At 33.9% G+C, this 24334-nt stretch overlaps 1 protein-coding gene and 2 pseudogenes across 1 annotated transcript; 1 reads left to right on the top strand and 2 right to left on the bottom strand.

The window, feature by feature from the left end:
• The first annotated feature begins 780 nt into the window (after nucleotides 1-780).
• Nucleotides 781-13001, top strand: LOC107174479 (serine/threonine-protein kinase ZRK1-like; annotated as a pseudogene).
• A 915-nt stretch (nucleotides 13002-13916) lies between these two features.
• LOC102611054 (agamous-like MADS-box protein AGL62) lies at nucleotides 13917-14489 on the bottom strand (annotated as a pseudogene).
• A 4585-nt stretch (nucleotides 14490-19074) lies between these two features.
• LOC102610753 (agamous-like MADS-box protein AGL62) lies at nucleotides 19075-19524 on the bottom strand. Its single transcript, XM_052433967.1, has one exon. It carries the CDS (start codon nucleotides 19522-19524, stop codon nucleotides 19075-19077), a length of 450 nt encoding a protein of 149 aa, XP_052289927.1.
• Nucleotides 19525-24334: the final 4810 nt, after the last annotated feature.

Genomic DNA, 24334 nt, shown 5'->3' with positions numbered 1-24334 from the left:
TACGAAGACCAATGTCCTTTTAATAGCATTATGTTTGCATCACAAATGTGTCGTAAAAATACTTGAAATTCATCACCCTCATGAATATAACAGAACCACATTTTAAGTCTTTAAAATTGAAGCATAGGCTAAAAATTGCAAGAAATATATTGAAGATAACGGATTTGATAAGAGTAGCCGACCCTGTGATTCTTGGAGACAGACCATGTGGTTAAAAAAGTGTTAGGAAATTGAGCTTCCTCCCAAGATCTCTCCAAGCAATTTATCAAGTAACAAATTAATAAGAAAAATTAAATGGAGAATATACCAATCACACAACACAAGATTTACGTGGAAAACTCCAAATCCGGAGAAAAACCACGGCCGTTGTCGAGAGACAACTAGAGAAAAAATATTCACTATGTGAAAAATTATTACAACCACACTCTCAGAAATAATTTTCTCTCACCCACAAGAACTTTATAATTTTAATTCCTTAAAATTACTCAAGCTCTAAACTTTGTTTCTTCGCAAAACTGGATGCACAAACCAAATGAGCAGCATCCCTTTTTATAGCCAAAATTTGCTATTAAAATACTATTATATTTTCCACCGCCATTATCTTCTTCAACTCTTCCTTTTTCTTCTTCCTTGTCAAAGTTGTTTGCTTCTTTTCTTCATTCAAAGATTTGAATGTCAACATTCAAAGATTTGAATGTTGACAATGGCTGACACCCCATCTAGAAGGGCGGTGCCAGGTTATCTCTTTTCACAAAAAGATGGAATAGTGGAAGCAGCTTGCTATTAAATGTGTCTCTGAATCAGCAGAGAATAGGCCGACAATGGTTCAAGTGGCAAAACGACTTAGAAAAATGTATCAATTAATACCTTCAATTTTCTCTGGATTAACTGTAACTTAGCTTTCACTATGTGTTTAAAATTAATACACAGGGGGAGAACTGGAAATTCCTGTTTTGTTTATGGGTCTTTCCCTTTTTTATCTTGTTGATATTTCAAATGTTTGGTTGTTTGTGGGTTTTTTTCTTTTCTTATAGCACATCGAGGATCACTCCGCTTGATTTATTACTGGCTTAGGTTTCAAATGCAAGTAGATTTAATCAGTTGGATATTACACTGTTGCTTAGCTCAAGGATCTAATATGCATATTATTTCCAAATTCGTGCAACTGTTGCGTAACTATATCTGAAAAGCTACCGCAAAAGATATCTTTTGCAATATCGTGTTGTTTTATTAACAATGATACACGATTGACAAAATTCCTTTAGTTTAATGTTACCAACTTAGCAACTCTCTGCATTTTTGATTGAATGGCGGATGAATGATTTAGAATATGTTTAAATTTCAAGTCAAAATTTAAGTATAAAACAGTACATTTTATAAATGCACACAGTCAATCATCTGAAACAAATAGATGAGCCTTTAGCACATGTTATGTCTGTGGCTTACTTTACATTGCATGTCAACATTAGACATGGAAATTTGCATATGGTTGACTGGGAAGACTTGCAAAGATATCAAGTTTCCCTTTAGTTATTTGAAGTCTTGCTTCAGATTTTGTACACACATGCCAAATTTGGAGCTTCTTTCCCAAACTTGTAAGTGCCATATCTCCTTCATCTGAACACTGGAATTGGCCACCCAAAGGTACATCTTTCAATGCTCTGCTTCATTTTCTTCAAGTACATCTGTGTGTACGGCGCCATGCTTTCATTTATATGCTTCTAATGTTACATTTCTGGAATCAGAGTGAAAGAAATTCTATGAAGAGTATAATTCTTGTTCTGTAATTTTAATGAAATTTACAGAGTTATTTATACAAAATAAAGACAAAGTAGCCGTTGAAAGGCTTAATAATATTAAAGGAAAATAAGTAACTTCCTAAACTATTGCACAATATCTTTATAAAATAGGAATGAAATATTCCTACATGATATTGGCATTCAAGTGTAAAAATCGTGCTGGAGATATTCCTTGACAAATAGCTTTGACGTGAGCAAGCTGTGTGGAGTGATAAACCCTTTGTTGACTTGACCGTTGATGACTTTCCTTTTGGTAATCTTGGTCAGCTTGCTTAACATCCCCCCTCAAGCTGGCAAGTGACATTTGATGAACGCCAAGCTTGTATCTGAAATCACGGAACATGGCTTTTGACAAAGCCTTAGTAAAAACGTCTGCAATTTGTAACGAAGAAGGGACAAACTTCGTAACCAAGGCACCATCAACAACCTTTTCTCTAATGAAGTGATAATCTAATTCAATATGCTTCGAGCGAGCATGAAAGACTGGGTTAATAGTCATATGCAAGGCACTTAAATTATCACTTAAAAGTTGTGGAGGTTGAGCAAGAGGAATGCCAATTTCTCGGTACAGGTATGTGATCCACGTGAGTTCTGCTGCTGTAGATGCAAGGGCTCGGTACTCAGCTTCAGCACTGGATCTAGAGACAGTTGGCTGTCGTTTTGAAGACCATGAGATGCAATTTGCACCCATATAGACACAATATCCCGTGGTACTTCTCCGAGTGTCTGGACAGCCTCCCCAATCAGCATCACAAAAGGCAGTAATATTAAGAGAGCTTTGTTAGAGAAATCTGATCCCATAATCCAAGCTCCCTTTTAAGTACCTGAGAATACGTTTAACAGCACGTAAATTAGCCTCAGTGGGTGTTTGAAAATGTTGACATACCTTATTGACTGCGTGAACGATGTCCGGCCTTGTTAGAGTGAGATATTGGAGCCCTCCAACTAATCGTCTATATTCGATTGCATTGACGGGCTTGTGATCAATGGGGTTGGCTTGTTCTTTGATGGCCATAGGAGTTGACAAACTAGTGCTTTCTAGCATCTTTGCTTTGGTCAGTAAGTCTTTGGTGTATTTGGTTTGAGAAACATAAATACCTCCAGAGAAATACCGAATTTCAAGCCCTAAGAAGAAATGGAGCTGTCCCAAATCCTTTAAAGCAAACTCAATGCTTAGTTGATGAATAAGTTGGTCAATTAGAAAAGTATTGTTGCCTGTCACCACTATATCATCAACATAAATTAGCATTAGGATTAATGAGTCATTATTATGAAATATAAATAAGGAAGAGTCGACTTTACTGCATATGAAACCCAATTGAAGTAAATAATGAGAAAGCCTATCAAACCAAGCACGGGGTGCTTGTTTAAGACCATACAAGGACTTGTTAAGCTTACACACATAATCAGGATATAAAGGATTAGAGAAACCAGGAGGTTGTTCCATAAAAATAGTTTCTTTTAAAAAACCATGTAAAAAAGCATTTTTAACATCAAGTTGTCTCATGGTCCAATTTAATGTTACAGCAAGAGAAAAAATTAACCGAATTGTGGTAGGTTTAATCACAGGACTAAAGGTTTCTTCGAAATCCAAACCTGGAATTTGTGTGTATGCTTGTGCTACAAGACGCGCCTTGTATTTGTCTATGGACCCATCTTCCTTAAACTTAGTTCGATACACCCATTTTGATCCCACTATGTTTGTATTTACCGGCCTTGGTACCAAACTCCATGTATTATTCTGATGGAGAGCATCAAGCTCTTCTAACATAGCTGTGCGCCAATGAGGTTGTCGAATGGCGGTTTTGAAGTGTTTTGGCTCTATTGTTGTAGTAAGAGCCATTTTATCAACCAACTCAGGGTGATGACGCAACTTGTGTCTAGTTATCATTTGATGAGTGTTGCTTGTTTCTGGCTCTTTTGGAATACGAAGATCTACAAATATATCAATGCCTTTAGTTGACTGAGGAGTATTAGTTTCTAACTCCAAATGAGTGTTGCCAGTTCCTATATTGTTCTCTGACTCTTGCTCAGTTGAAGTGATATCAAATTCTTCAAGTGATGCTGAGCTAGGGCTTAAGCTGGCTTGATTATCTGTAGAGGCTGAATCGGTGTGGATGACTATATCATGAATTTCACGTGGGACTTGTTGGCTTGTGTCCAAGTCATGCATGTTTGAGTTCATTGTGTTTTGAAAACCTATAGAGTTTGGATTTGCATGAGCAACTTGTTGTTGGTTTACGTGAAATTCATGCTGGGCTTGCTGAAATGGGGAGCTATTTTCATCTAAACTAAGTATATCATGGCAACGATGTGTATGATAAGGCTTGTTTGTTGCTTTCTCCTTTTTAGTCCAGCTCTCAACATCAGGAAATGTAACAATTTCTTGGCTGACCTGTATAGGTAAACTTGGCAGACTATTAGTTTTAAAGGGAAACAAATTCTCATAAAAAATTACATGACGTGAGATATACACCTTGTTTGTTGGTGGATACAAACATCGATACCCCTTATGTGAAGGGCTGTATCCAATAAACACACAAGGGTATGTTTTTGGTGAGAATTTGTTTTTCCTATAAATACGTAGATATGGAAAACATCGGCACCCAAAGCTTCTAAGCCTTCTGTAATCAAAATTTATACCAAAAAGTTTGTAAAAGGGAGTCTTCATATTTAAAGTGGATGAAGGTAGCTTATTAATAACATAAACAGCAGTAGAAAAAGCATCAACCCAATATTGTAATGGCATATTTGCATGAAAGAGCATTGTCAAACCTGTTTCTACAATATGTCGGTGTTTCCTTTCGGCAACACCGTTTTGTTCAGGAGTTGCAGGACATGACAATTGATGCTGTATTCCACATTGACTGAGATGACTTTGAAATTCATTTGATATGAATTCACCTCCTCCATCACTTTGAAATATTTTTATCCTCTTATCGAATCGATTTTCAACCTGTTTCTGAAACTTGATAAAAACATCAAATAAATCTGATTTATTTTTCAAAGGGTATAGCCATGTATAACGTGTGCAGTCATCAACAAAGACAACATAATATCTAAAATTTTGAACAGAAGAAATAGGAGCAGGACCCCACAAGTCGCAATGAATTTTATGCAAAGGAACGCTGGAAATTTTATTGGAAAAATTAAAAGGAAGTTTGCAGTTCTTTCCCATTTGACAACTGGAACATACATAATCTTTCGTAATCCAATTTGAAACATCAATAAGTTTGTTTTTATTCAAAAACTTAATGGACTTGATTTGGGGGTGTCCCATTCTTTGATGCCATATGTTGTAAGGTGCTTTCCTGCCTTCGGATAAGTATAAGGCTGCATGATGTCCTTCATCTAAAGCATAAAGCCCTTTTGTCTTAGTTCCCTTTGCCAAGATGTTTCCCTGATAATCCTTAACAACAAACTTGTTAGATGAAAACTCAATAATGCATGAATTATCATGTGTGAGCTGCCCTACCGAAAGTAAATTCTTTTTCAAGCTTGGAACCACAAGCACATTTTTTAAATATAGTTTACTAATGCCAGTGTCTATGGAGGTGTTTCCTATATGTGAAATATTAAGACAATCGCCATTTCCAACAATAATGGCATCATTCCCTTCATAAGGTTTAAGTTCAGAAATTTTACCTGGATCATTGACCATATGGGTAGTTGCTCCTGAGTCAGCATATAATTTGGCATCATTTGCATCCAGGTTCATTGCAGCTAAGGCTTGTGGAATTTCCTCAGTAAGATGTGAGTAGTCATACCTACGTCGACATTCAATGGTTGTATGTTTCGGTAAATGACAAATTTGACATATGACAGTTTCTTCTTTGACTTCCTCAGCTTGTTGTTTGGATTGATTCTGAATTTTGTGCCAAGGCTGTCCAGAATTATTTTGCCGAGGTTGCTGCCACTGTTGTCCCCAATTTCCTTGCCATGATTGTTGCCCTTGTTGACTTGGATTATTGTTTGATTTTTGCCATGGCTGACTTGCATTATTATTCCAACTTTTTCCACCATTGTAGTTGATTTTTTGACCACTCGAATTAGCCAAATTTTGTCCTCCTGCTGCTGTAAAACCACGACCTTTTGAGTTAAAGAAACCTCCATTTCCACGACCTTTTCCCTTGCCTCGTTGGCTAAAAAAGGCTTGAGCCAGATTGATTGTATTCTTCTTTTCTTCTTCAAAATTAATAAGAGTTTGTTCATGATTTTCGAGGGCCATGACAAACTGTTTAAATGAGGGATAAGGTGGTTTTGAAAGTTGAGCAAGTTTGAAGTCTTGATACCTGTAGCCAAGACCTCTTGCAAGACCAAAGACTTTATCTAAGTCATTCACTGGTTTATTTATTGCAGCCAAAAAATCACAAATATGCTTGTATTTGCGCACATACTCTTCAACTGATAGAGATCCCTTTTTTAATGTTGCCAATCTGTCCATGAGATGTACCTCTTTTTCCTTAGTCATCGGAAGTAATTGATCCTCCAAAGATGACCAAATTTGTTGAGCATTTTCTACTCCAACGATTCCACTCATCACTTCTTCTGTCATCAGGCTTAACAACCAAGATGTTAACAGCCCATCATTGTTGATCCACATGGTGAAATCTTCGTTGCCAGCCTTTTCCCCATCAGACAATAATATTTCTTTTGCGGGTCTCTCAGCGTCTGTAATATGGTGCAGAATGCCAAGGCTTCTGACCAAAGGGAGAACCTGTGAGCGCCACAACAAGAAGTTCGTGTTGTCTAGTTTAATAGACACAAGACTTGAGCATTGATGAAAAGACTGAATATTTAGACTTGGCTCTTTGATAAAGGATGAAGAGGTTATATTGCTAGTACTCATGGCTGGCTCTGATACCATGAAAGAAATTCTATGAAGAGTATAATTCTTGTTCTGTAATTTTAATGAAATTTACAGAGTTATTTATACAAAATAAAGACAAAGTAGCCGTTGAAAGGCTTAATAATATTAAAGGAAAATAAGTAACTTCCTAAACTATTGCACAATATCTTTATAAAATAGGAATGAAATATTCCTACATGATATTGGCATTCAAGTGTAAAAATCGTGCTGGAGATATTCCTTGACAAATAGCTTTGACGTGAGCAAGCTGTGTGGAGTGATAAACCCTTTGTTGACTTGACCGTTGATGACTTTCCTTTTGGTAATCTTGGTCAGCTTGCTTAACATCCCCCCTCAAGCTGGCAAGTGACATTTGATGAACGCCAAGCTTGTATCTGAAATCACGGAACATGGCTTTTGACAAAGCCTTAGTAAAAACGTCTGCAATTTGTAACGAAGAAGGGACAAACTTCGTAACCAAGGCACCATCAACAACCTTTTCTCTAATGAAGTGATAATCTAATTCAATATGCTTCGAGCGAGCATGAAAGACTGGGTTAATAGTCATATGCAAGGCACTTAAATTATCACTTAAAAGTTGTGGAGGTTGAGCAAGAGGAATGCCAATTTCTCGGTACAGGTATGTGATCCACGTGAGTTCTGCTGCTGTAGATGCAAGGGCTCGGTACTCAGCTTCAGCACTGGATCTAGAGACAGTTGGCTGTCGTTTTGAAGACCATGAGATGCAATTTGCACCCATATAGACACAATATCCCGTGGTACTTCTCCGAGTGTCTGGACAGCCTCCCCAATCAGCATCACAAAAGGCAGTAATATTAAGAGAGCTTTGTTAGAGAAATCTGATCCCATAATCCAAGCTCCCTTTTAAGTACCTGAGAATACGTTTAACAGCACGTAAATTAGCCTCAGTGGGTGTTTGAAAATGTTGACATACCTTATTGACTGCGTGAACGATGTCCGGCCTTGTTAGAGTGAGATATTGGAGCCCTCCAACTAATCGTCTATATTCGATTGCATTGACGGGCTTGTGATCAATGGGGTTGGCTTGTTCTTTGATGGCCATAGGAGTTGACAAACTAGTGCTTTCTAGCATCTTTGCTTTGGTCAGTAAGTCTTTGGTGTATTTGGTTTGAGAAACATAAATACCTCCAGAGAAATACCGAATTTCAAGCCCTAAGAAGAAATGGAGCTGTCCCAAATCCTTTAAAGCAAACTCAATGCTTAGTTGATGAATAAGTTGGTCAATTAGAAAAGTATTGTTGCCTGTCACCACTATATCATCAACATAAATTAGCATTAGGATTAATGAGTCATTATTATGAAATATAAATAAGGAAGAGTCGACTTTACTGCATATGAAACCCAATTGAAGTAAATAATGAGAAAGCCTATCAAACCAAGCACGGGGTGCTTGTTTAAGACCATACAAGGACTTGTTAAGCTTACACACATAATCAGGATATAAAGGATTAGAGAAACCAGGAGGTTGTTCCATAAAAATAGTTTCTTTTAAAAAACCATGTAAAAAAGCATTTTTAACATCAAGTTGTCTCATGGTCCAATTTAATGTTACAGCAAGAGAAAAAATTAACCGAATTGTGGTAGGTTTAATCACAGGACTAAAGGTTTCTTCGAAATCCAAACCTGGAATTTGTGTGTATCCTTGTGCTACAAGACGCGCCTTGTATTTGTCTATGGACCCATCTTCCTTAAACTTAGTTCGATACACCCATTTTGATCCCACTATGTTTGTATTTACTGGCCTTGGTACCAAACTCCATGTATTATTCTGATGGAGAGCATCAAGCTCTTCTAACATAGCTGTGCGCCAATGAGGTTGTCGAATGGCGGTTTTGAAGTGTTTTGGCTCTATTGTTGTAGTAAGAGCCATTTTATCAACCAACTCAGGGTGATGACGCAACTTGTGTCTAGTTATCATTTGATGAGTGTTGCTTGTTTCTGGCTCTTTTGGAATACGAAGATCTACAAATATATCAATGCCTTTAGTTGACTGAGGAGTATTAGTTTCTAACTCCAAATGAGTGTTGCCAGTTCCTATATTGTTCTCTGACTCTTGCTCAGTTGAAGTGATATCAAATTCTTCAAGTGATGCTGAGCTAGGGCTTAAGCTGGCTTGATTATCTGTAGAGGCTGAATCGGTGTGGATGACTATATCATGAATTTCACGTGGGACTTGTTGGCTTGTGTCCAAGTCATGCATGTTTGAGTTCATTGTGTTTTGAAAACCTATAGAGTTTGGATTTGCATGAGCAACTTGTTGTTGGTTTACGTGAAATTCATGCTGGGCTTGCTGAAATGGGGAGCTATTTTCATCTAAACTAAGTATATCATGGCAACGATGTGTATGATAAGGCTTGTTTGTTGCTTTCTCCTTTTTAGTCCAGCTCTCAACATCAGGAAATGTAACAATTTCTTGGCTGACCTGTATAGGTAAACTTGGCAGACTATTAGTTTTAAAGGGAAACAAATTCTCATAAAAAATTACATGACGTGAGATATACACCTTGTTTGTTGGTGGATACAAACATCGATACCCCTTATGTGAAGGGCTGTATCCAATAAACACACAAGGGTATGTTTTTGGTGAGAATTTGTTTTTCCTATAAATACGTAGATATGGAAAACATCGGCACCCAAAGCTTCTAAGCCTTCTGTAATCAAAATTTATACCAAAAAGTTTGTAAAAGGGAGTCTTCATATTTAAAGTGGATGAAGGTAGCTTATTAATAACATAAACAGCAGTAGAAAAAGCATCAACCCAATATTGTAATGGCATATTTGCATGAAAGAGCATTGTCAAACCTGTTTCTACAATATGTCGGTGTTTCCTTTCGGCAACACCGTTTTGTTCAGGAGTTGCAGGACATGACAATTGATGCTGTATTCCACATTGACTGAGATGACTTTGAAATTCATTTGATATGAATTCACCTCCTCCATCACTTTGAAATATTTTTATCCTCTTATCGAATCGATTTTCAACCTGTTTCTGAAACTTGATAAAAACATCAAATAAATCTGATTTATTTTTCAAAGGGTATAGCCATGTATAACGTGTGCAGTCATCAACAAAGACAACATAATATCTAAAATTTTGAACAGAAGAAATAGGAGCAGGACCCCACAAGTCGCAATGAATTTTATGCAAAGGAACGCTGGAAATTTTATTGGAAAAATTAAAAGGAAGTTTGCAGTTCTTTCCCATTTGACAACTGGAACATACATAATCTTTCGTAATCCAATTTGAAACATCAATAAGTTTGTTTTTATTCAAAAACTTAATGGACTTGATTTGGGGGTGTCCCATTCTTTGATGCCATATGTTGTAAGGTGCTTTCCTGCCTTCGGATAAGTATAAGGCTGCATGATGTCCTTCATCTAAAGCATAAAGCCCTTTTGTCTTAGTTCCCTTTGCCAAGATGTTTCCCTGATAATCCTTAACAACAAACTTGTTAGATGAAAACTCAATAATGCATGAATTATCATGTGTGAGCTGCCCTACCGAAAGTAAATTCTTTTTCAAGCTTGGAACCACAAGCACATTTTTTAAATATAGTTTACTAATGCCAGTGTCTATGGAGGTGTTTCCTATATGTGAAATATTAAGACAATCGCCATTTCCAACAATAATGGCATCATTCCCTTCATAAGGTTTAAGTTCAGAAATTTTACCTGGATCATTGACCATATGGGTAGTTGCTCCTGAGTCAGCATATAATTTGGCATCATTTGCATCCAGGTTCATTGCAGCTAAGGCTTGTGGAATTTCCTCAGTAAGATGTGAGTAGTCATACCTACGTCGACATTCAATGGTTGTATGTTTCGGTAAATGACAAATTTGACATATGACAGTTTCTTCTTTGACTTCCTCAGCTTGTTGTTTGGATTGATTCTGAATTTTGTGCCAAGGCTGTCCAGAATTATTTTGCCGAGGTTGCTGCCACTGTTGTCCCCAATTTCCTTGCCATGATTGTTGCCCTTGTTGACTTGGATTATTGTTTGATTTTTGCCATGGCTGACTTGCATTATTATTCCAACTTTTTCCACCATTGTAGTTGATTTTTTGACCACTCGAATTAGCCAAATTTTGTCCTCCTGCTGCTGTAAAACCACGACCTTTTGAGTTAAAGAAACCTCCATTTCCACGACCTTTTCCCTTGCCTCGTTGGCTAAAAAAGGCTTGAGCCAGATTGATTGTATTCTTCTTTTCTTCTTCAAAATTAATAAGAGTTTGTTCATGATTTTCGAGGGCCATGACAAACTGTTTAAATGAGGGATAAGGTGGTTTTGAAAGTTGAGCAAGTTTGAAGTCTTGATACCTGTAGCCAAGACCTCTTGCAAGACCAAAGACTTTATCTAAGTCATTCACTGGTTTATTTATTGCAGCCAAAAAATCACAAATATGCTTGTATTTGCGCACATACTCTTCAACTGATAGAGATCCCTTTTTTAATGTTGCCAATCTGTCCATGAGATGTACCTCTTTTTCCTTAGTCATCGGAAGTAATTGATCCTCCAAAGATGACCAAATTTGTTGAGCATTTTCTACTCCAACGATTCCACTCATCACTTCTTCTGTCATCAGGCTTAACAACCAAGATGTTAACAGCCCATCATTGTTGATCCACATGGTGAAATCTTCGTTGCCAGCCTTTTCCCCATCAGACAATAATATTTCTTTTGCGGGTCTCTCAGCGTCTGTAATATGGTGCAGAATGCCAAGGCTTCTGACCAAAGGGAGAACCTGTGAGCGCCACAACAAGAAGTTCGTGTTGTCTAGTTTAATAGACACAAGACTTGAGCATTGATGAAAAGACTGAATATTTAGACTTGGCTCTTTGATAAAGGATGAAGAGGTTATATTGCTAGTACTCATGGCTGGCTCTGATACCATGAAAGAAATTCTATGAAGAGTATAATTCTTGTTCTGTAATTTTAATGAAATTTACAGAGTTATTTATACAAAATAAAGACAAAGTAGCCGTTGAAAGGCTTAATAATATTAAAGGAAAATAAGTAACTTCCTAAACTATTGCACAATATCTTTATAAAATAGGAATGAAATATTCCTACATGATATTGGCATTCAAGTGTAAAAATCGTGCTGGAGATATTCCTTGACAAATAGCTTTGACGTGAGCAAGCTGTGTGGAGTGATAAACCCTTTGTTGACTTGACCGTTGATGACTTTCCTTTTGGTAATCTTGGTCAGCTTGCTTAACACAGAGGACATATACAATCAATATTTTCTCTTAACTTCATATTAAACATGAAACGTCACTGATGAAAATATTTCTTTTTCCTAAAAACTTACTAGATCATTTAAAAGTTGTACTACTATACTAGTTTTATATTATTTCAATTCAGTGAAAGCATTTCGTTGGTTTCTGAATAGGTATTAGATGAGTTCGTTTTTTAGGAAGATCGAGCATCTGGGCAAGGCTGATAAGAAGACATTTATGTTGAGGAATGGCAAAGTTTTTCTTGAAAAATTGTTTCGATCTTGTGATAATAAACGTAACCCTATTCGTTGTTTCCGTGAAAACGAGCTCAAGATAGCAATAAAAAATTATGACAGACAGAAAGTTATAACAACTGGATTGGGCTATGAATTATTCAAGGGTGTTCTGCATGACTATCCTGTTTCTATCATGAAATTTGTAAACTCCGACTATGCAGCTGAATTTTGTTTTAATAACTTTGTATTTGCATCACAAATGAATCACAAGAATGTGATGACGCTGATTGGATGCTGTCTAGAAACCGAAAATCCTGTTTTGGTGTTTGAATATGTTGAGTATGGAACTCTTGCTGATCGTATTTATCATGCTCGTCAACCCAATTTTGAACCTGTCACGTGGACACTGAGGCTAAAGATTGCAATGGAGATAGCTTATGGAATTGCATATCTCCATGTTGGTTTCTCCAGGCCTATTTTTTTCAGAAACGTAAAACCATCGAATGTTTTATTCCAAGACAATCTGTTGCCAAACTGTTTGATTTTTCGTGCTCTGTATCTATTCCAGATGGTGAAACACGCATAAGAGGCTGGGTGATGGGAACATTTGGATATCTTCCCCTGAATACATTGCAACAGGTGACTGCAATGAGAAGTGTGATGTTTATAGTTTTGGTATGTTGCTACTCGAGCTCTTGACTACACAGAGGGCGGTTGATCGAGAAACTGAAGATGAGTGCGTTTTGTCTGATCGTGTGAGGAAATTTCTATTCCTAACTTGTGTGTGTATAGGTGTTTACCTGTGTATATTTTGATTACCTACTACATTCCTTTGTTTTTAATCAAATTTCAAACAAAGGATGGATTAATGACCCTTAAAATTACACAGGTTTTACACGAATTTTTAACCATTAGATCAAAGATTGAACATTATATAAATATTAAATTGCATGGAACATTAATTTTTGCCCATTAATTTCTATGATTTTTTTCCATATTCTCCCTTCTCAACTTTTTTTTTAAAAAAAGAAAATCCTATTTAATTTTGGAATAAAAAGTTCTTCAAGATGTTCCTCATTTTATATCTGTAGCATAAACTTGTGTGATTTGAAGGTGCCATTGATCCTTTCTCCTTCAAGCGGAGGAATTTCATATATATTTAAAATTAAATAGACTGCATAGACGACCCACTTCTTTTTGGGGAATATATTTATTTACTTTCTATCATGATTTATGAATATCTCGATGATGTTGTTGAAAAAGCGAATCAATTAATAATTACTTGAACGACAGATTAATTTGTGTATGACTTCTATTCACTTAATAATTACTTTGAACGACAAATTAACTTGAGTATGATTGCTAATGATTCTGACCTGATTAATTACATCCGGAGTTGGCTAATTTACGGATCATGTTACTTACAGATCCAGTGGCTGCCGACTCCCATTGCTTGTATGTCAATGCTTTTTCTCTCTCCTCAGGACACATGGCTGCTAACCATTGGGTGTGTATGTTACATAATCCGTAACATAGCAAGCTCCATTGTATCCAGGGCACATCAATTAATTTTTTTTTTCTCAAATTATATCATAGGCATTTTCCGTCATGGTGAAAATTCTATTTCTCACGGTTGATAGTTTTGTTTAGCATTTTATATCCAATTTTGGACACAACAGTAAGTTGCATTCTCATTTTTCAAGTTTATCGTTTGGACCGGCAGCTTCATCAGATTTTTTATAGACAAATACCAAATCAGAAGGAAAATATGAAATATTATTTATGATGAAAATACATAGGAGGTGCCATAGAGGAAGAGGCTGCAGCAGTCTTTTCATTGAGTCTGGCAAGAAAAGTTTTATGCAGATTATCAATTGTGGCATCCATTTGAAGCAGCTCCTGATGGTTGAGCTCGTTAACTGGGGTTTCCCACCAACGCGGCTGCGTCTCTTTCCCCCTCCTCATCTGTTTCAACACCTTCTCCCGTTCCTTTTCCTCATCCAATTGGCGAAGCAGCTCATTATATATGCTGCTGATTGAGTTCATTAATTCTCACCTGGCGGTGAGCCTCAACCAGCGGATGTGTGTTGTCATTTACTGGCTGGTTCAACCCCATGAAGCGGTTTGCAACAGCTTCAATGGAGGGGTGGCCGAATGAGAAAGGCTTTCCAGACTGTGAGAACACCAGAATGGCAATCTCAGAGCCAGTGAGAGTCACAAGCTCACTGGCCTTCTTGTAGATCCCAGATCTACGTTTTGAGAACGTGATCAACCTACCATCCTCATTCTCAATCCTTTTCATCTGAATCTTTTGTCTCCCTTTGGTTTTCTTGGCTGCCATTTCCAAAATCAATGATATCTGGCTAGTTTCTTTTTTATGAACAATGATTTTCCCGTGCTCCGATATGGTCATTTTGGGATGAATTTATAAGAGGAAAGACGCGTAGAATTAATTAGTATTAGGTCAAGAATTTATCTTACTAAGTTGTTACCTTATTATCTTACCATGTTTTTCAAAATCTAATACAAGGTGTAAAATTACTGAATGAGATACCTTAAACCCCAAAGAATTTAATTCATTAACAATTATAAAAAGAAAATAGGATAAGGTAACCACTAGGAATAGATAAATTCATGACCTTACTAACTAATTCTTTGTGTCTTTCCTCGTATAAATTCACCAGAAAGTTACCATATCATCAAAGTACATGAAAACCACTGTACTGCTCATACAAAATAAATTAGGCAAGCACATCCATTTTGGAAATGGCAACCAAGAAAAATTCATTGAGCTTATTATATATGGTAGTAATGCGCCATATATATGCGGCAAAAAAGGGAAATTTTTTTTAAAATGTATCTAATATTTTTGCAAATCAAAATGTTACTCTAGTTTGTACTAATTAACAACCTCATTGTCCGCTAAAATATAAAACAAACTAATGAAAATAAGATTTCGTCACCAAAAACTTATGGCGTACATATTGATATGTACACATATGCCATATTTTACTAAAAGTAATGCTAGAATCATAAACTCTTTGTATAAACTATTTTGTGTACAAACTAAAGTGGAATAACATTATCAAGTATATGGATCATGTGATATTTCCATTCAACTTTAACTGTTATACCACAAATATTTGTATAAATTAAATAGCTTGTATAGAGAATTTGTGGTAAATTCTACCTATGAGAAAATATTAGGTTCTCTCTTGTGTATTCCCTCTGCTATTGAATTTTTTTCATGGCAAACATGCATGAGTTAAGAATTCAACTAGAGACAATCTACACGTCGAAAGCACTTACTATTTTCTCTTAAAAAACTAAAAAACTACTGAACATGTTTTTTTTGGTTAAAATACTTATAATTTTGAAAAATCAATTTAACTGATGTTAAGCCATCAGTAAATAATATAATATATTATTATTAAAAATCAATTATTAATGATGTAATATAATTTTGAAAAAAAAAAGCACCGTGATATCGTCAACAAAACTAATGGCTCTGTTGGTACTGTTGGGAATGGCGTAATGACTGGCGATGAGATTTATAGATCTACAAAACAGTGAGATTGTTATAGGCAAAATAGCAGCATGATGCAGGCACACATTTCTCCCAGAAGTTGTAGGTCAACATAATATTGTCAATGAAGTTTAGTGGCCGAGCAGCGTTATATGGATACCAACAAATGTAAAATTTCGTGAACTACAAGTCCATGCCAACGAAAGACGAACAGTGAATAGGATGAATAAAAAATTACTTATAAAGAGAGGCAAGATGTAGGCATACATGCCTCCGGAAGTGACTGGGCATAAAAGGGTACAATTAAATCTCATATACCTTGCAAAAGTGGTAGATCGCTCAATTAGTGTCATCTTCAAATCTTGGGGGGGAAGTCTGAAAAGTAAAATAGGAAAATCAATGACAAAAATAAAAATATAAACAATAGAAAAGAACCATATCAATTGTTAACAAGGAATGAGAATTAAGGGAAAACTTGACATGCTTGACACTGGCTAGCTTTTTGGATTTGCAAGCGTGTCTGTTTGTTTTGATTCTTAATCATAATTTTCATGTTAAAACCTAATCAATAAAAACCCTAGAAATTCACACAAAGATGAACCCAATTCAATAAAACTAAATAAATAATTCTTATATTTTGCTAGAACTAAAAATGTTGAAACTTGACACGGGTTTAAGGAAAATGTCAAATCTTTACAGGGAAAAGCGCGTAAAATACACATGCTTATGCGCGCGCTTGTATGTGTAATATGCATAAATGTAAATACAACTATATTCTTTTAAAAATTACTAACTCGGGCTCTCATGGTCACTAATTGAAACATGTTACAGATAAGTGTAACTCAAATTTGCCTAGTTAGTGAACAACAATAGAACAATAATATTTGGGATAGCATAATGCCATAAACAATTAAAAGAACATTTTTCTCCAAACATACTTGAAAAAACTAATTGTACATAATGGAATAAGCAAATTAAGAAGAAAAAAAAATGATTGTAATAAAATTTTTTGGGCTCAATTTGAAAGAAAAATATGGCTACACTCCCAAGGTTTAGAAAAATGATAATGTAGCCCCTATATTTTCAACAAGTGACATCAAGACTACCTTTTTAAAATTATACCATTTGTTTCTCTCAACCCAAAAAATTATTTCCGATATTTTATTAGAAATATAATATTAAAATAAATGAAATAATATATGCATTTTAATATATTTTCAATATTATAAATTTTTTTAATATTTGACAATTTGTTAGACATATTTTACCATACCAAAGTAAATTTCAGAATAAATAGAAATGTATCATTTAAATAAGTGTAAAAATTTGAGTCATTTTAAATTATTATATAAAATAATTTTAATATTATTAGTACATTAAATATATTTTTTAATTGTAAAATTTAGGTAACCTAAAGATTTATTTACAATCTCTATAATGAACACAAATATATTATTAACAGAAATATAAAAATATAAAAATTTAAAATTATTGCAAATATTAAAAATATTACTATTATTATTATTATTATTATTATTAAGATTAAATTATTTTTATTTATTATTTGAGTTTTTTAAAATTAATTATCTACAATGGGATGGATATACCCAACTTGCAGATTGGAAATATTCCCACCATTTTAGACACCCAATAAGGAAGTGCATATATTTTAATACTTGGATTGTGGGTTTACTCCTTAATTATTTCTATATATGGATTATTATTTTAGCAATATTTGATTTTTTTAATTTGTTACCTAATTAGCCTCGCGCTCACTCCAGTAATTATTATAATTTCAAGGCTTTTGGTTGTCATCAATTAATAAATCTTTCCGAAATTATGCTGGGCAAAACAACAAAAAATTGCAAGCTTTTGGTTGTCATCAATTAATTTATCTATCTGTATGAGTACGTGCGAGACCTACAAATGGTAGATGTTCGAAAACAACTTAGGCTGATTTTGAAATGAAGATTTTAAGGCATTTCTACTTTATGCATCTTTTCTTTCTCTCTCTTACTGCTAGGATTACGTCACGTCATCCTATCATACTCCACAGGCTTGTTCAATAAACGTGCCATAATCGCAGTTCCATTTTGCTATGTTAAATTCTTTATAACGATAATCTCGCAAATATATCGTCAATTTACCCCTACCTAGAGAGAGAATATTTACCACCTATTTAAAATGACAATCTTCAATCTACTCTATCAAAGTGTGAAAATATCAATTTTTCCGCATTTAGCGCGCGCGCGCACAAACACACACACACACAGAGTAGTTTTTGAGTTAGGGATGTTAAAGTGTGGAAAAGTTTGAGAAAGCTTTAAAACCGCACATTTTTAGAGCATTGTGAAATTAACACTAGAAAACCATAGGGTTTTAAAGTTTTCTCGGACTTTCTCACACATTAGAATCCTAAATTAAAAAATTTATATATATATATATATATATATATATATAGACGCACACATGCACACACCCCATCAAAGCGCCCGCTATTTTCTATCATCTTTTGAATTAAAATTGGGGTAAATTGAGGTTTTCACACTTTTTCGGAATATATTAAACATTATCATTCTATCTAGGGAATGAATTGAAGTTCACCTTACTCTTTTTATATAGTTCTATTTTACCTGAATAGTTGTGAATTTTTTGTTAAGATTTTACGGTCAAAATATTTATTACCCTATGTCATAAACAATTTCGTGGAACCATACGTCTCATGGGCGTAGGACAATTGGCTATGAATTCACTTTGTTTCCGATCACTGGAGTTCGATAAGAAATACTTGGGGTACGTGTTAATATTTAATGGAAAAGGATTTTTATCTCCATCGAAATCGTACACATACATTCATATCATTTGATTGCCCACAAAAATCTTTTATCTTTGTTTTTAATCAAATTTCAAATTGAGGAAATTAAATATATTTGTAGCTACCTACTTCCTTGAGGGTTCATTTATCTACTTGTGATTATAAACATAGTTTAAATAGCTGGCTCGATGATGTATTTGGAAAGTTGGGGTTTTCAAAATAAATCTAGTTCACCAAGCATGAACAAGTAAATTACTTGGACAAATTGACAGATTACTTTGAATATTGCTGCTAATGATGCTCACCAAGCCATATCACATTTTTAGGCACAACAATAACTTGCATTCACAAATTATATCATCGGCATTTACGATAGGTAGTTTCTAAGCATTATCAAGTTAATCATTTGGACCCGTAGCCTCAGATATTTTATAGACAAATGAAAAACCAAATGGAAAATGATGTATATTATTTATGATGAAAATACAAGGAAGGTGCCACGGGAGAGGAGGCAGCAGCAGTAGCAGCCCTTTCATTGAGCTTGGCCAGAAAAATTTGGTGCAGATCATCAACGACTGAATCCATTTAAAGCAGCTCCTGCAGGTTATGCTCATCAACTGGGGTTTCCCACCAACGCGGCTGAGTCTCTTTACCCCTCCTCATCTGCGTCAACATCTTCTCCTGTTCCTTCTCCTCATCCAGCTGGCGCCGCAGCTCATTATGCTGCTGATTCAGCTCGTTAATTCTCACCTGGCTGTGACCTACAACCAACGAATGAACGTTGTCATTAGGCAACTGGTTCATCCCAAGGAAGCGATTTGCAACAGCCTCGACGGAGTGGTGACCAAAGGTGTATGGCTTCCCAGATTGTGAGAACACAACAACGGCAATCTCAGAGCCAGTTAGAGTCACAAGTTCACAGGCCTTTTTGTAGATCCCTGATCTACGTTTAGAGAATGTTATTAATCTTTCATCCTCTTTCTCGTTCTTTTTCGTCTCAATCTTTTTTCTCCATTTGGTTTTCTTACCTGCCATATCCAAAATCAATGTAATTGGCTGGTTTCTCTTTTATTAATAACGATTTTTCTGTGCTCTGATATGGTCATTTTTTGATGAATTTATAAGAGGAAAAGCACGTGGAATTAATTAGTATAAGGTCAAGAATTTCTCTGTATAAGTTGTTAACTTACCATATATTTCAAAATTTAATGTAAGAGGTTGTTTGTTAAATATCTTAAATCTAAAATTTTATTAATTTCACAGCTTTTTTAAAATATGCTTGTTTGTTTTTTTGGAACTTTTGTCTGATATTCGACATTTACATCTAAATAGAAAAAATGAACTTTTGTGATTTTTATCTGAATGGGAAAAGATCTGAATGACAATTAAATATTATATTAAAAAAATATCTCTATAAAATAACTTATTTCCTAAACTACAAAATCTAATCCTCTTTTTTTGTTTTAATTTACAAGGACATAAATGTCAAATAACCAAGTTTAAGATATTTTTTATTGTAAAAACAAACAAGATGTCATTTATATTGTGATATTAAAAAAAGAAAAAACAAACATGTCATTCAGATTTTTATATTCAGACCTATTCAGACTTTAGAAAAATTCAGACCCATTTAGATTTCAAAAAAAAAAAAAAAAAACAAACAAACGCTACCTAAGTCTGTAAAGTTATTAAATGAGATACCTTAAACTCTAAACAATTTAATTCATTAACGACTATAAAGACGAGTGTGTAAAGTTGCTAAGCGAGGTACCATAAACTCTAAAGATTTTAATTCATTAACAATTATGAAGAAAATATGATAAGGTAACAACTTAGAATAGTTATACAGATTTGTGACCTCCTAACTAATTCTTTGTGTCTTTCCTTTTACAATTTCATTAGAAAAATGACCATGTCAAAGGACATGAAAATCACTTTGTTCAAAAAGAAGAAAAAAAGAAATTAGTCAATCCCTTTCATCCCGGAAATTGCTGATTGAGCTTAGCCTATTTTATATGGTAGCAATGTCGTATTATTTGCAACAATAGAGAGAAAATCTTGTAGAAGTGCATCTGATATTTTAACAAATTAAAATGTTGCTCTAGTATGTACTAAATACTAATTATATATCCTCAATGTTTTCTAAAATGTAAAATAATTCATAAAAGGCAGATTTCATCCACTAAAATCTTTTGGTGTTTGTATTGGCATGCAAAGGTATTTTACAAAGAATAATGCTAGAATCATATGTTAGACTTATTGTTATTTTGTGCCCTAAAAGCAAGTGATAAAACAAAAATTCCTGAATTCCATAAAATTTATTTATTCATTTTTTATTTTAGGGTCAAAGTTCATTTAGTCCCTGTACTTTTTAAAAATACCTCAAAACATTCCTGCCATTGTTTCTTTTTCCTTTTGGCTAACTTTTATAATATTATCCTCTTAGAATAATGTTTCCTTTTTTTGGACATTAATAAAAGAAATAAATTAAATTACCAATTTAAGCCTAAAAATAAAATAGAAACAAAATGAACATATATTATTTTTTCCTGAACACTTTGCTGATGAGTAAATATATTTTTTTTATTATTGTCCAAAAAAATTGGTAATTTAACTTTTCTTACCATATTTATTTTTTTGGACATACACGAGCTTCCAAAAAAATAAATGTATTCTTTTGTCTTCATTTTATTTTATATAGTTTCTAGCTATATTTTTTTTACCAAAAAAAAAAACATTATTGTAAGAATATAATATTTGAAAATCAAGCCAAAAGGAACAAATAGTAGCGACAAGATTGTTAATAATTTTACGCCATGGATGTTTTGAGATATTTTAAAACTGCAAGGACTAAACGGGCATTAACCTCAAAATATAGAGAGTAAATAAGCTTTAACCCTTTATTTGAGCACTACATTATCAACCCTTATCCATAAAGTACGTGATTTACGTATTGGACTTATGATGTCAATATTAGAAGATATAAATCACAAGTTCTTTATAAATAAAATATTATGCACAACTATTAATGAAATGGGCATTTCATACGCAAGGCTATAATTTTCTACTTCTATTGTGACGATTTTATCTTGATCATTGAAGTGGAGGCGTGGAGTAGAATAGTTAATATGTATATGTTATAAGCATATTGAACTAGACTATACTAATTTATGATCTAATTTAACAAATGTCGTTGATTGTAATTTACATAACCTTTAATAAGCTTAGTTGACCTTATACTTGAGTGGGCAATGAACTCGCTTTCATTTTTTGCTTCTTTTGAGTTGTGATGGAGTGAGATCCATATAAACAGTTAAAACCTCAATAGCTTTGAGGTGTAATTTCATGGATCATGGGAACATATACTTACAAGATGGAATCTATACTAATGATGCTTATCCAAGTTATTTGTGGTACTTGATCATTTAAATTTATTGCCACAGTTTATTTAATTAATTATTTATTGAATGATAATATTTATTTTAATTTAATTTACAAATATAGATATATTGAAAGTAATCACCAGAACAAATATTGACCTAGGGACAACTATGTAATTACAGAGGCACGACATTTGTCTTTGGCCTAGCTTTAATTATGAGGTCGAATAGAGTGTCAATTAAGTGGTTATTATTGGTCTAAGACCAAGGACAAAATTAATAAAAAGAGTTTTAATTAATTAGGTTTTATTTAATTACATGGTTTACTAGAGTGCAATGTTGGACTTTTAGTGGAATAATCTGGGTTAACTTAGTAGTTTTAGTGTGTCATGATATGACCAGGCCTTTACTATTAAGTTGGAGCTAGAAAGCTCATGGGTCTATAATTCCTCTACTAGCTAAATTCTTGTCAAACTCTGATTCTAATAAATACCTATGTAAAAGAGAGGAAATTAGAACCAAAATATGATTTTACGTATAGATTTTGTTAAAAATGAAAAATATAGCTCTAGGATTTCCATCTCCTATATAGACTTGTAGAGACGGATGAGGATAATAAAGAAGACTACAACCATATTCTATAGATCCCAACAACAGTGGTGGAAAAGATTGCTGTCGTCTTCTTCAGATCTTCAACAGGAAATCAAGGTATTTCTCTAACCTTGTGCATGTATACATAATCAAGAAAAGTTCCTAGCTTTGATTGATTTTATAATAGATAGAAAAATTATTTGTCTAGATTTGATCAACCAACATCATAAGCTCTTTGCACATATTGTTTTGTATATACACTGAAGTGGCATAATAGTATTGATTATGTGGATTGAACTAATACTGTTACATCACAAATGTTTGTAAAATATAATTTGTATAAAGAATTTGTGGTAGATTCTATACAGAGAAAAATATTAAGTACTCGCTTGTGCACTCTCTCATTTATAGAATTTTGTCACGAGCAAGTCAATAATTCAATTGGAGACAATATAGACATCGAGAGTACTTATTATTTCTCTCGAAATAATATTGAATATGTTTTTTTTAGATACGTATTGTTGGAGAATGAACTGCAAATTTGATCTCTCAACCGAGTATGACAAGTCAGTTGTAGACTTAGGGATATACCGACATGTCGGTTGAAGTCTCCAAGGAGGCTGTATGACAAGCTTTTGATATCAGTTGCGTGCATTAGTAACACATGTGGCCAAGCACGTGAATATCTTAACCAAAACAGTAGCTAAGGTTGGCGTTTCGGCAAATAAGGTTAATGAGACGTAGACACATGGTCAGGGGCAGTTTTCAAAGGTTGTTGAAGGTTGCTACAAGCGCGGGAAGCAGCTGAGTTTGTTATTAAGCTCAGGGGTCATGTGCCGGCGTCTAGGGGATCTTTCTAGATTAGTCTCTTCTTGTATATATAGTCTCACACTTTGACATGTCATGGTGTTGATTCAGTTACATCTTCTCTGTAAATATGTATGTTGTAAACTCTCATTCAGTGAAAGCTTGGTTAATCTTTTCACAGTGGATGTAAGCACATCAATGCCCGAACCACTTTAAATTTGCCTTGCATTGATCTCTCATTGATTCATTTTGCTTATCTTGATTAGTTTAATCATATACATCAAGATTAGTTTGATTAATTGTTGTTTTAGCATAAAGAAGTGATTAGAGTGGATATTGGAGAGCCAAATCCAGTGCTGCACTGGTTCATGGTTCTACATATATAGTTTTTGAAATCAATTTAGTGGCATTTATTTTTTTATCTAAAATCTGAATAGACCTAAATTGCTCGGAATTCTAAGTAGACCTAAATGTCTGAATTTGAATAATATGTTTTTTTTTGGCTCCGTGTCTCTAAAAATAAGTATTGAATTGAAAAATGTACTTTTACATTTATATCCTTATTAAATTATATATATATATATATATATATTATTTATTTGAGATTCAAATTTAATAAGGATACAAATGTAAAAGTATATATATATCCCAAAGAAAATAAATACCATAATACTTCAACATATATAAGCAAAAACATATTCAATTGAATAGATAATGGTTTTGAAATCATAATATATAAAGTACCATAAGTTTCAAATTTCATCACAACTTCTCAATAATAGTACATAATATAAGATAAAATTATTAGTGAGTAAATATTTATGGGTGAGTTTTGGAGTAGGCATGAAAAATAATTTATATAGTAGGGATATTTTTGAGATTGAAAATTAGTTAGCTCATTCATATTTCTCTATTCCAAAAAAATTAGCTTATTTTATTAAGTAAAAATTATCTAAAATTCTCATTAAGTTACAAATACAAATACCTCTACTTAACTAAATTAATTAAGTTAAATCTCTTTAAGTCATCAAGTGAAAAAAAAAACATCCTTTTACTTAATTATTAGG

Source organism: Citrus sinensis, chromosome 9 (genome assembly GCF_022201045.2).
Source record: "Citrus sinensis cultivar Valencia sweet orange chromosome 9, DVS_A1.0, whole genome shotgun sequence".
NCBI classification, from domain to species: Eukaryota; Viridiplantae; Streptophyta; class Magnoliopsida; order Sapindales; family Rutaceae; genus Citrus; species Citrus sinensis.
This window is presented reverse-complemented; position numbering and strand designations above follow the sequence as displayed.

Excerpts from the sequence above, each read along its gene's own strand:
- LOC102610753 (XM_052433967.1), bottom strand. The coding sequence starts at position 19,524 with ATGGCAGGTAAGAAAACCAAATGGAGAAAAAAGATTGAGACGAAAAAG.